The 12794-nt window shown below is 39.2% G+C and overlaps 2 protein-coding genes across 5 annotated transcripts in view; both read left to right on the top strand.

Annotated features, from left to right (window-relative positions):
- ARHGAP29 (Rho GTPase activating protein 29) overlaps positions 1-8462 on the top strand; it is a 120957-nt gene extending 112495 nt beyond the window's left edge. For 3 of the 4 annotated variants that reach the window (XM_081865694.1, XM_081865693.1, XM_081865696.1), the window contains 7 exons: positions 717-905; positions 1002-1139; positions 2629-2861; positions 3173-3485; positions 3579-3687; positions 4144-4254; positions 6500-8462. In XM_081865694.1, the coding sequence (XP_081721820.1) occupies positions 717-905; positions 1002-1139; positions 2629-2861; positions 3173-3485; positions 3579-3687; positions 4144-4254; positions 6500-7389 (1983 nt within the window). In that variant the 3' untranslated portion in view covers positions 7390-8462. The remainder of the gene's footprint in view (positions 1-716; positions 906-1001; positions 1140-2628; positions 2862-3172; positions 3486-3578; positions 3688-4143; positions 4255-6499) is intronic. The other variant, XM_081865695.1, reaches the window with a different exon arrangement.
- A 3941-nt stretch (positions 8463-12403) lies between these two features.
- Positions 12404-12794, top strand: part of ABCA4 (ATP binding cassette subfamily A member 4) — a 101765-nt gene continuing 101374 nt past the window's right edge. The window contains exon 1 of the mRNA XM_081865624.1: positions 12404-12492. The gene's annotated coding sequence lies outside the window, so the exon portion shown is untranslated. The remainder of the gene's footprint in view (positions 12493-12794) is intronic.

Here is a 12794-nt window from a genome sequence, read left to right on the forward strand (position 1 = left end):
GTGTTGCTGCTGTCAGATCATGTGAAAATTTTGCTCTCTGTAGGTTAAAGGGCTTCTTTCACTAGGAGGTGCTCTGGAGATGTGAGGTAACTGATTTGAAGCAGCCAGTGCTGGTGTCAGGGCATTTTGCGCCTTAGATGAACTCCCAAGTTGCTGCTCCCCTCTTCACTCATGACCAATTGAATGGCTCAAAGCTGCCCCCCCCAAAAAAAAACTCTGCTAGGTTATCCAGGCTTCAACCTGGAGCTCATTGAGACTAAGACCCAAACTACATGTTAAATGGGAAGTCCATTATAGGTTCTTGTGATTTTTAAAAAATGCAGCTTTGGGGGTTGCCAAGTGGATTGAAGTAGTGACATGTTTTCCTGTGTAGAGATAAGCACTATGTGAAGAAAAAATGTCAAGTACAACACAAATGCCTGTTAAGTTTATACATAAGTCAACTGGAAACTTGTTCACCATTTGGCCCTTGCCCATCTTGGTTGATTAAGGCTGCATGAGCAAAACTGAGCCCTCTCCTTATTGTCGTGATTAACGAAGCTTTGGCAGAGAGGTCAATGCTTGTATTTTGGATCGGCCCCACTTTTAAGAGCCTATTGGACTCAGCCGATCTAAAAATTATTTCCCCTTTTAAGTTTTAGGACAAGATGCTATTGCTCTGCTATCATTATGGACAGGGTTTGAAAGGACCTTCATTTCTGTTACATTTCCTCTAGTGTTCACTTGCCTGTCACAAGAAGTGCTTGGAGACTTTAGCTATTCAGTGTGGACACAAGAAACTCCATGGAAGACTTCATCTATTTGGAGTTGAGTTTACGCAAGCTGCTAAAAATTCCCCAGATGGCATCCCCTTCATCATAAAAAAGTGCACCTCTGAGATTGAAAGCCGAGCCCTAAATGTAAAGGTAAATATTCAGTGAATAGATGAATCAACACCCCTGTCTTTAAAATAGCTTACATTTTAGTTTTGCAAGTACTTACAACTTTTTCTTATATAAAAGGGTATATATCGTGTGAATGGAGCCAAATCAAGAGTTGAAAAGCTTTGTCAAGCTTTTGAAAATGGAAAGGACTTGGTGGAATTATCTGAACTCTATGCACATGACATAAGTAATGTTCTTAAATTATATCTTCGCCAGGTAAATATGCATAATTCTCTTGTTTCATCTGACTAGCAAATTAAGTATAAATGGGAGGCTTGCTGTTTTTTAGTCTTTCATATGTCTGAATTTTGAAACACTTGGTGGGAGGATTCATCTTTGAAGCTGCTGCTTACTTGTTACTTACACCCAGTGGATAGGGAAAAGGGGCAAGTAATACTCCTAAAATGGTTAAACTTTTTTGTCTCTGAGCCAATGAAATTGCTCCCTACTAGCTTATGGGGAGACATAGTGCTGGGTCCTAATTCCGACGTATTAACCATATAAATGTTAGATTTTTAATAGTTTGTATTAATGCTAGGTTGCAAATTAGCTTCAGTTTTTTTAAAAAACTAAGCTGTATTTTTGTAGCTTCTTTTTAAGTAAAACCTGAAAGTTCCACTTATGGTGTCAGGTGCTGCACAGCATAGCAGGAGTGTACTTTAACCATTTGTTTTAATGGGAGACTTCCAGAACTCCCACCTAGAAGCAGAATACAAATAATATTTGAAAACAAAATAAATGAGAACCTTGAATGCCAGAATAAATGTGGATACTTCCTCTTTTTCCTGTATTACTAAAAATATAGTGGAAATTTGTTGAGGTCTGCTTGCGAAGCTGATTTTTGTGTGACTTGATCCTAGACATCTGTTGGAAACTTGTAATTAAGATATTTTGGGCCACTATGAGAAAACACTTGTCTTAAATTGCATTTGTTGTGCCACTAAAGCCAACATCACTAAAATCAGGCAACAAATTTGACTGGCTGTGGATTTTGGGGAGATTATTTAACAAGCTGAGATGTTGAAGCAGGTTGATTCCGCCACCCAAGAAGCATTCTAATCCTTCAGAAAATGTTCCTTGAGAAGCAAGTTGTAATAGGCTGAAAGCACTTGCCTTTTTGCCAGTGAAGCTGTTTTGACATTTTGCATGGGCCACAGGCGATACCTAACTTTGCTGAAGGTCAAGTGAGAATGCTGTTTGCCCATACTCAATATGAAAAGGGTATTTTATATTCTTGAATCAATTACAAGGGTTTGGTTTGATGGGGTAGTTTAAATTTAGCAGCAAGTGTACAGAAAAAGACTGGTTTCTCTCTGTTCTCTATACCCTATCTGTGGATGTCTGGTAGGTATACAGAAGAGGAGACTTGCCAGTCTCTTTGATGTTGTAAAAGGACAGACTAGTGTCACTACCTATGGGACTCTTGTTGCTGTATTCGTCTTTTTAAAATATATACTATTAGTGAACAATTTAAAAAACTAACATTTCTGTTAATAATTTGGATTTCTTACTTTATCAATAAATACCACCTCATTTGCTTGCAGTATCTTACTTACACAGAGACTAAGTGACATCAGTAAAACTAAAGCTCAGAAGCCTCTCAAAAAAGAAAAGGAACTAGACTAGACATCAGGAAGTAATAGGAAGGAAACAGTTGACTTGAGCTAAAATTGAAGTCTGAAATTTCTGACGTTCTTTCCCTCAGCTCCCTGAACCTTTGATTTTGTTTCGGCTTTATAATGAATTCATTGGCCTTGCAAAGGAGAGCCAAAGTATTAATGAAGAACTGGATATGAAACGGATGAGCCCCAGGTCCAAAAAAAGACAGTCAGTGTGTATTGAACTGAATAGGATCATTCTTAAAATCAAAGATCTACTGAAACAGCTGCCTGCACCAAACTATAACACACTCCAGTTTCTTTTAGGTCATCTGTACAGGTAAGGGAACTTCAACTCAGACATTCAGAAATATGCGTTAAGCATGGGTTTATTTGTTAACAATAAAGATCTGTGTATTTCTTGTAGCAAGCAGTATTTTTGTTGTGTTCCTAGCTGGTGGTATGAACATATTAATATTAATGAGGCTTAATATTTCCTTCTCTCTTTTTCAACTTGTTAACACTAATTGGATGATGATGATAGTGAAATTAATGTGGAGATTTGGGTAGTGTTGGTTTTGTAGTGAATGTACCATGTTGGGTTTGTACCAATGTTCAAAAAGCCTCTCTGGATTTTGTTCTTTTATGCAGGGTTACTGAGCAATCCGATGAAAATAAAATGTCTGCCAGCAACCTTGGTATTATATTTGGCCCAACTCTGATCAGGCCACGTCAGACAGATGCTACCCTTTCTCTCTCTTCACTTGTGGACTATCCATATCAGGCCCGGGTAGTTGAGCTCCTCATTACCTATTATGAGAAGATCTTTGATATTTCGCCGCAGCCTTTATCACCTGCACCTCAGTTAGAAGACAGTGCTGCTTGCGCTAAAAGTATTTTAACAGCTGAAGATAGAGATCCATATCAGCAACGAAAAACGTCGCCCTGTGCTGCTGTGAAAGAAGTGAGTGTCTGCTGTGAAACAATAACTTTCATTTACTGCATTGAACTTGTGCTAGTGTATTCAGCCAATTTTTAATATTGCTGTTATTGACAGAGCATCCAGTTGGTCCAAAATGAGAGGAAGGATTCAGAGGCTAGTATATCATTTGAAGAACCAGATGGCAGCAAAGACACCCACCAGAATTCTGATGCATTAGTGACAGGTTAGTGTTTTGCATTTCTACAGTACAATAGATGGATAGAAAAATGAAGCAGAACTTTTATTCACGTGTTCACTGTATGTCATTCTTCATTAAAGGAACAAGTACAGTGGTACCTCGGGTTACATATGCTTCAGGTTACAGACTCCGCTAACCCAGAAATATTACCTCGGGTTAAGAATTTTGCTTCAGGATGAGAACAGAAATCATGCTCTGGCAGCGCAGCGGCAGTGGGAGGCTCCATTAGCTAAAGTGGTGCTTCAGGTTAAGAACAGTTTCAGGTTAAGAACAGACCCCCGGAACGAATTAAGTATTTAACCCAAGGTACCACTGTATTGACATTTGCTATGGAATCCATAGAGCAGATTGAAAATGCATCGGGCTTATAGTCACTATCACATTAGGCTTTCCTGTTGAGATTTAACTGTTTATGTTGCTGGCTGTGTTCATATTTCCTAGAATGGAACTCCAAACTTGGAACTAAACAGAGTCTTGGCAGAAGGAATTCTCCTTCAGAACCCTCTCCTGTCTCAGTTTTAGAAAACCACATTGCACCAGCAAAAGATCCAGGTCAGTTTCCTGAATTGCAAGTATTCATACAGCTATCTTGCTATCCTTCAGGTTCCTGTATGTTCAGGTACAAAATAAACCTTTCGTTATTATGACTTCTGTTGGTGCAATGAAAAGAAGCCTATTCTTAGTTGACAGCTTACTGTCTCAGCACATCGCGTGTGTTTAAAAAGCACATTGTTATGAAGCCTTTTCAAAGGGTGGTTATGCTGCTTTTGAGTTATTGGCCATGTTTGGACAGTCAGGTCTCAGTTCAATAAGTGGAGATGTGAACGAGCTTCATCTGTCTACATGCAGCTGTTTTACTCAACCGTTTACAAGAAAAGGGAAACAAGACAGGAAACTGCTGTTAGCCATAGCTTCCCATTACATCCTAACAGCAAGCAAGCCTGAAAATGAAGCCATGGGTTAAAGTTGGTTTCCATATCCTGATTCGTTTAGACAACATTAATCATAATTGACAGTTCAAACATAACAGGAAACTGTTTTTCAGTGAAAAAATGCCTTGAGTTCCCTCAAGTAACAGAAACCTAAAGCTAATTTGCTTTGTTTAAGTAGATAAAATGTATGTAATTAAGAACTGTGCAAGACAAAGGCAATATATAGGCCTATGAATAAGAGCATGGGTAGGCAAACTAAGGCCCGGGGGCCAGATGTGGCCCAACTGCCTTCTAAATCCGGCCCACTGGTGGTCCGGGAATCAGCGTGTTTTTACATGAGTAGAATGTGTGCTTTTATTTAAAATGCCTCTCTGGGTTATTTGTGGGGCATAGGAATTCGTTCATATTTTTCCGCAAAATATAGTTCCCCCCCCCCCCAAGGTCTGAGGGACAGTGGACCAGCCCCCCGCTGAAAAAGTTTGCTAATCCCTGAGTAAGAGTATAGTAAGAGACCTGTTGGTTCAGACCAAAGACCCATCTAATCTGGCATTCTTTTCTCAAAGTGGTTGACCAGATGTTGATGGGAAGCCTGCAAGCAGGCCATGAGTGCAATAGCACTTCTTCTTCTTGTGATTCCCAGCAACTGGTGTTCATAAGCATACCACAAATGGTGTTTAGAAACACACTGGAGGTCGCGGTTAGCTATGACATACATGCCTAGTAGCCATTGTCAGCCTTATCCCCCCCCCCAATGAATTTGTCTAAAGCCCTTTTTGAAACAATTCAAGTTCGTAGCCTACTTGTGGTAGAAAATTCCATTCTTTAAGTATGCACTGTGTGAAGAAGTACTTCCTTTTTTCGTCTCATTAATCTTCTAACATTCAGCTTCATTGGATGTCCCTGGGTTCTAATATCGGGAGAGAAGGAGGAAAACTCCCCACCCACTTCATAACTTTACATAAATAGACGTTTATCAAATACTAATTTTCTTTCATTATACTAATGATACCCCTAATGTAAATAATCTTGTGAGTGAGGGATAGCAACCATTTTTTCACTCTGTTTGAAAGAGAATAATATGGAGAGGGATAAAAATCCAAAGCAGCTGTTTAAAGCAGTATATTTATACTTGTTGGCCCGATATATTAGCTTTTTCCTGAGGTCTGTAAAAAGGCTTCCTTCCTTCCTTTCCCAGAAGAGACCTTTGATTCCTCCCAGGCTGATTTATCCTAACTATTGGGTTGTTCTTGTGAAAAAGTTGATAGAAATAGGACTAAGATCTCTTTTTGATTCATATCCAGAACTCTTTAAATGGAAGCTTCCTCCATGGCTTATATAGTACTATAATCCTAAATTGTAGGTATGGATACAGGTACAAATCAGGGTGATTGGGTGCTGCAGTCTTTAATGCAAACTGTTCTACTTAAACTGACTCTGCAAGTCCTTAGTCTGCCTTATGGAGTAGGAAGATGAAAAGTCTCTTTGTGGCTTGCAGGTGTCAAATCCTTTGAAACAGTATGTCTGGCACTTTTTATTTTATTTATAAAAATATTTAAATACCGCTGTATCATTAAAATATATAACAGCCATTTGCAACAATATTGAAACATAAAATCAAACAATAAAATCATAAAAAGTTAAAAACAAAAATAAATTAAAAGCAAACTTTAAAAATAGCCTGGAATTAATATGGTCTTGAATATAATGGCAATATTGGTGTTCTCTGCTTGTTCTCTTAGAGGTGTCATCTTCTAAAATATACTTAGTTGCATTTAGAGACCAGTTTGATTTCTGGCTAATGTTATTCAAAGTTAATGCTTTCTGATGGCAAACTGACAGTCAAAATAAATGTTTTTCTTCCTTAGGCAATGCTGTGGCTGCAGTTTCAGATCCAGATAATGAGCAATCTCCCCCTCAAGTTGAAGATGGTGTTAAAGCCAGTCACCTTTTAAGACCGAATCGTCAAATAACCAAAGTTCAGTTACGCACTCATAGGACAAAGCCAGTTGTTCGTCCTGTGAGTTTACCTCTAGGTCAAATGCTTCCTCCCTGTGTTTTGAATGAGAGAAACTCACGAAATGCAGGTCTAAGTACAGAAAATATTGGCAGAAGTCCTATAATTGAAGAAGTTTCCGAGACGCAGCCACTTCCAGCTGTAAATGCCGGCTGTAGGCTTTCTTGCTTTGACCCACAGACTCTGAAGAAAACTTGGGACAAGCAATATAAGCAGTATGATATGACTGCAAGGACAGCAATGATTGTGACTAATATACCCCAGGAGAACCGAACACATGACTCTGTAAACTCAAGTGCCTTAACTACACATAGCAACCTTGCTAGCAACTCAGTAAATGCCATACTTCCCAATAAGCCATATACGGTACCTGCCAGGGCTGCAAGGGCAACAGCAGAAGGGCATTCCTCAGACTCTAATACGCTTGCTGCTTTCAGAACACCGAGAACTTTGCAACCACCACCAGGGACATTCTATAAGCCACCACCCATCAGTAAGGCCAAACAGAGCGATGAGAGCTTGGCACCCAAACCATGTGCAGCAGTCGTCAGAGATGAGACTCCACAGCTAGTTGTGAACCCTGGGCTTGTCCAAGGCTCCTTGGGCTCCTCTGGCCAACATGCAAAGCAACAAAAACCCACTTCTGAAGCTCTTTCCCCTACAGACTTGAAGCCCACCTACCAGAGATTAAGGCCAAAGAGGATGCAAGAACTAGAACACAGGGAAGCTCACTTTGTATAGGGTAACAACTGCTATACAACCTTTCAATGGGGAACTTTTTTTTTTTTTTTTGGTAGAGGATTTCATCTTCGTGCCATATATTGGAATTATTTTTATATATGCCTGTATAGACTTTTACAAATATGGGATGTGTTTAAAAAAGAAAAGAAAAAAAGCTGTGAAGAACCATGAAGTTTTTTTCATTCATTAGATTTTTCTCGGAGAGTATTTAAATGCATTCCAAATATAGAAAAAGTTAATAAGGAGGCACATTCAAAAGCCCTATAATCAAATTTCATGTGTGGAATTGTACTATTGCTTGTGAAAGGCAATTTATTATGCATGGGTGCAGCAATGAAAGTAGCCACTTTCTCAGAGTAAATGATTTGTCAAGACTGCAGGGTATATGAAATACAGCTACTTTAATTTAAGAATAAACCAAAGCTTGAAGCAGTGCTCTAAGTGTCTGTAATCAGTTCCCTCCCCCTGACTCTGTGCAATGAAATGCGCCTGAATAGATTATGTACTGGCCAGCATGGCCTTTGTATATTGTGTGTGAATATACATATATAGTTTTATATACCAATTGATTTTTTTTTTTACTATCTATGTTGTTGCTTAAAAGTTGTTTGTACAGGAAAGATGCATTATTAAGCTTTACTATAAAGATATTTAAAAAGTGTTCTCATCCAGTTACCAAGTGGTTTAAATGCACAAAACCTAGCTGGCTTATTGCCTTTCAGTTGAAAATAATGTGGAAGTTCCTTGTTACTAATAAGCTATCATTTCCCCCTTACTGTAGAAAGCTCCTTTTATTGCTTGGTATAGATGAAGAATATAGGTCCGAGATTTAGTGAAATAGATAAAAATAACCAAAAAGCCAGCATTTAGTAAGTGCATTGAATGGTTTTTCACTCTGTATTAAAAATTGTTTTTATATGTACACTGTTGCTTTAAAAAATATACATTAACATGTTAATGTTTCACTGACTCCATGTATTCTATTATGCTTCATCTTACTGTATATAGAGCCATTTACATGTTAATATAATATACCATGTATCAATATATACACTCAAGTTTCTTTAAAGTTATTTTGTACAGATGGGTTTGTATTTCTGTTGCACGTTAAAATGCTGGTAATGTTATGAGTAAATCTTAAAAGACAACAGTAAATGGTGGGGGTAATTTTCTTTTAACAAATCTGCTTTTAGACAGATATTTCAAAATGAAAAGGGGTGGATGTCAGTACTAAATTAATGGTGTATAAAGCCTTTATTTCAGGGGTGAGGAACCCCCAACCCATAGGCTGGAGAGAAGCTCAGCAAGATTTTATCCAGCCTCTGGGGGCCCTCCCAACCATCAAGTCTTCAGTACGGCCAGAGGGAGAGCATCATTTATGATGCTGGTAAACAGCCTGTCTGTGGTAGGCTGCAGGTTTTCCTGACATACTGATGAAAAACAGTATTCTTCTGGAGGAAAGGGGTTATTGATATGATGTAATCTCCTGCTTGTGGAGATTGCTGCAGTAGTTCATTGTAGCATGTATGTTGTTTACTTCTGTGCTGATACATTTGGTATGATTTGTTTCTGCATACCTGCGTTTAAGAAGTCGGTACTCTCAAGACAGATGTGGCCATACATATTGTCCCGCTTTAGCCCTAAATGGCTTATCACTTCTGAAGTAGGCAGAAGGAAGTGGCCAAGCAGGATGCTTAAAAAGCAGCAGATAAAATGATAAAAGTGGATAAAATCAGCATTTAAAACCAACAGCAGATAAATTGCAAATGGTTTCTAAAAGCCATCTGAAAACAGAAGGACTTTGCCTGAAAGATAAGGATATCAGGTGGTAATGTTTGTGAGGTGTCGATAATTTGGGTGTTGCTGTTAAAAAACTATTTCTTTGGTAGCCACCTACCACCATTTAGCTACCTGTGTGCCACTTTTCACATGGGTTGAAGCTTGTGGATCCTTTACAGATAAAAAATCTCACATCTCACCATAGTCTAGCCTAGACTATGTAAAGAATATGCATAACTAGCCAGACCATATTGGTCAAGGAAGGGGTATAGGTGGAACACCAAGGTAAGTTGATGAAATGCATTCTGAACTACTGATACCACCTGAACACATCCAAAATTAATTATAGATGTAAAAGCATTCTCAAGCTGTGCATTTGCAACTTACGTTACCCTGTGGTAACAGTCCTCTCCCAGGAGCTTTTTTAGTAAGAGGGTGGCACCACAGCTTGGCAGAGGAATTACACTGAATATTTGCCATCTGTTTTCACAAACTAAGATTTAAAAAGGCCCTCTGAACATGCAAAACACCTGAAACAGCAGAGAATGTGAATACCATAAGGCACACAGGACCTGATAGAGATTGAAGCAATTCTTTAAGCATCAGTTCAATTGAAGCAATATGACAACCACTCAATCACACACATCAAGTCAGCTTTCTGATGCTATTGCATATCTGCAGTAGTTCAATCAGATACAGTAATGCATGTCAATGTGATTGTCATGCAACCAAAAGGCCTTGTTGAAAATGGAGTATGACTAGTTAAGAAACTACTCCCCACTCCGGGGGGGAAAATAGTGACTGACTCAAATTTATTTGGCCTTTCTCAATTACAGGGTTAGTTCCATGCAACACTGCATTTCCTCAACAAGCAGCTTTGAACAGAAAGCTCAAAGCACTACTGATTGGACACCAATCACAATCGGGACTGACATTCTGTGACTTGCCAGTTGTTGCAAACTCTTCTGCACTAAGATTAAGTTATTAAAATGTGCGTGGTTGGTTAATGTGCAAGATTCATATGAACCAATTGTTAGTTTTAGTGAGTTTGGTGTACTTTTTCACGGCTGGAAAACATTACCTTTATTCATCTTGCTGTTCAATGTACTATATAATATCCATATAGTGTGAATGTATGGGCTACACTTTCAGATTGTAGTTACAGCTAAGTTACACCCTTCAGTGAAATTTATTTCAAAAATACTATTTCCCATATAAAGATCTGTGTGTAGGGAAAAATATGAACGAACTGCAGGGAACTGAAATAAAGTATGTTGCACCAATGTAAATATCAGCACTAGACAGGGCTTTTGTGTTAATCAATGGGCTGTGTCACCAAAGAGCCAGCAGTTTTGCCAAAAAATTTTTTTTTTAAACAGAGTACTGTATTCTACAGTGTAACCTTTATTAAGCACAGTAACTAGAAGAGGATAACACTGAAACCCTTGGTAAAGGTAAAGGGTAAAGGGACCCCTGACCATTAGGTCCAGTCGCGGATGACTCTGGGGTTGCGGCACTCATCTTGGTTTATTGGCCGAGGGAGCTGGCGTACAGCTTCTGGGTCATGTGGCTAGCATGACTAAGCCGCTTCTGGCGAACCAGAGCAGCGCACGGACATGCAGTTTACCTTCCCACCGGAGCGGTACCTATTTATCTACTTGCACTTTGACGTGCTTTTGAACTGCTAGGTTGGCAGGAGCCGGGACCGAACAACGGGAGCTCACCCCGTCGCGGGGATTCGAACTGCCGACCTTCTGATCGGCAAGCCCTAAGCTCTGTGGTTTAGACCACAGCACCACCCGCGTCCCAGTTGAAACCCTTAGACCATTCAGAGTAATCTGCCCTGTAACTATATTTAAATCAAAATCACATAAGGTACACTAACAGAATTTAGACTAAAATTTAAAGGCTTTATTGTAGGAAACACACATTGAAGCATATATTCTCCTAAATATGCACCCATTAGATTGCAAAACACATCTCTCTCCTGCATCTGATGGGAAAAGCAAATTCTAGCAACCAACTGTAAACTTCAGACTGTCCTTACCCCTTGCTTGGTGAATATGCCGGTATAAAAAGCTGTCTGTGTACATGGTAAGAAGGTAAATAAAGCTTAACAGAAGTGGAGTGACTTTACTAAGCTTCAGGAAAGGTCTGAAACAAGGCTAGAATCCCATTCTCCTGCACCCATAGTCCAGTTTTCCAGCCTGTAAACTACAGTCTAGCCACATTAATAAGTCAGAAGGAAGTCTGCCAATAATATTAAAGAAAATACATGAAAAAGGGGGCCTTGTCCAAAAGGAAGAGCTCTGATTTTCAGTCCAGTCCATTGGGAGAAAGGGTCACTGGTGAAGTTTCTGAAACCTGTTGTTTGCCATCTACTTAGTTCTTGAGTTTTCTGCCTTGTTACTGAACATAATATTCCCTTTTGCTTTGCTCAATTTTTTCCATCCCATCTTCCCAACTTTGGTGTGCTCCAGGATTGACTCCCCAGCCTCAGGGCTCCTCTTTGTTTGTTTAATGTATTCATATCTCACGTTTTCCTCCAAGGACTTCAAGGTGCTCATTTAATCCCCACAACAACCCTGTGAGGTAGGTTAGGCTGAGAAGGAAATGACTGGCAGAAGGTCAAGTCTTAACACTGTTGTAATAGGGTCTCAGGTTCCTTTAGCTCTGCTAAATCCGGACAACTCTCAACACAGAGATGTTATCATAGTTCGCTTGCCATTTTAACATTGCCATTACGTCAGCTGTGCAGGAACATGAGTGCCAATGTGTGTTTAGAACTTGTGTGCTGTAGAGCTGGCACAACAAGCCACCGCTGTCAGATTTGCATGGTAATTACATTCTATATACTTAACACTGAACTCACCAAGTGCCTCTGAGACTTTGACGGGGTACTGGCTTCTATAACTTCCTGACCTAATTAGTCATGACAAATGTGTGCGTGCTTGGTTTTGGGTTTTTCTTTTCTTTCCCTCCAGGGGTTTAGAGAGCTCCTGAAGCCATAGCCTCAAATAATATTTGTTAAAACACAACATTAGTTTAGATCTACAAATAAATATAAGAAGTCCAAACTTTTTCCAACGTATACACTATGCAGTGTTTGTGTCTAATGCAATGGTGCTTAAACTCTGAAAACAGAGCTGCCCCACATAAAGCTGAGGATTAAAGCAATCTCCTTACAACTGAGCTGTATTATTTTGTAAGTGCTCACTGTTCCTGAGATGCATTCCTCTGCAGTCATGCTGGACTTCCTTTCAAAACCTCTTTCAGTTCTCACAGCAATGCAATGCCTTTGATGGAGATCTCATCACAAATGAGGTAAGCTTGAAGACAGTTTCTTGTTGTATTCCTAATTGTTTTTTTAAGACCCCTCATTTCTCTAATACGATGAGTGTCAAAACTGGATGTGTTTGGATTTTAACATATAAGGTACCATAAGCTGCCTCTTAAATCTGATAACGAATAAAAAATATATTTATAAAAGCAAAATCGCAGTATAAAACAAAGAGCACTGTAGGCTGTTAAATCAGCATCATGCAAGTGGTAAACATTAAAAACATCTCTGTACGCTTTTGGTGTGACCAGGAAAAGTCATGTTTATGTATTTAATATCTATAGGC

The sequence above is a fragment of the Podarcis erhardii genome (genome assembly GCF_964252035.2).
Source record: "Podarcis erhardii genome assembly, chromosome: 6".
In the NCBI taxonomy this organism is placed as follows: domain Eukaryota; kingdom Metazoa; phylum Chordata; class Lepidosauria; order Squamata; family Lacertidae; genus Podarcis; species Podarcis erhardii.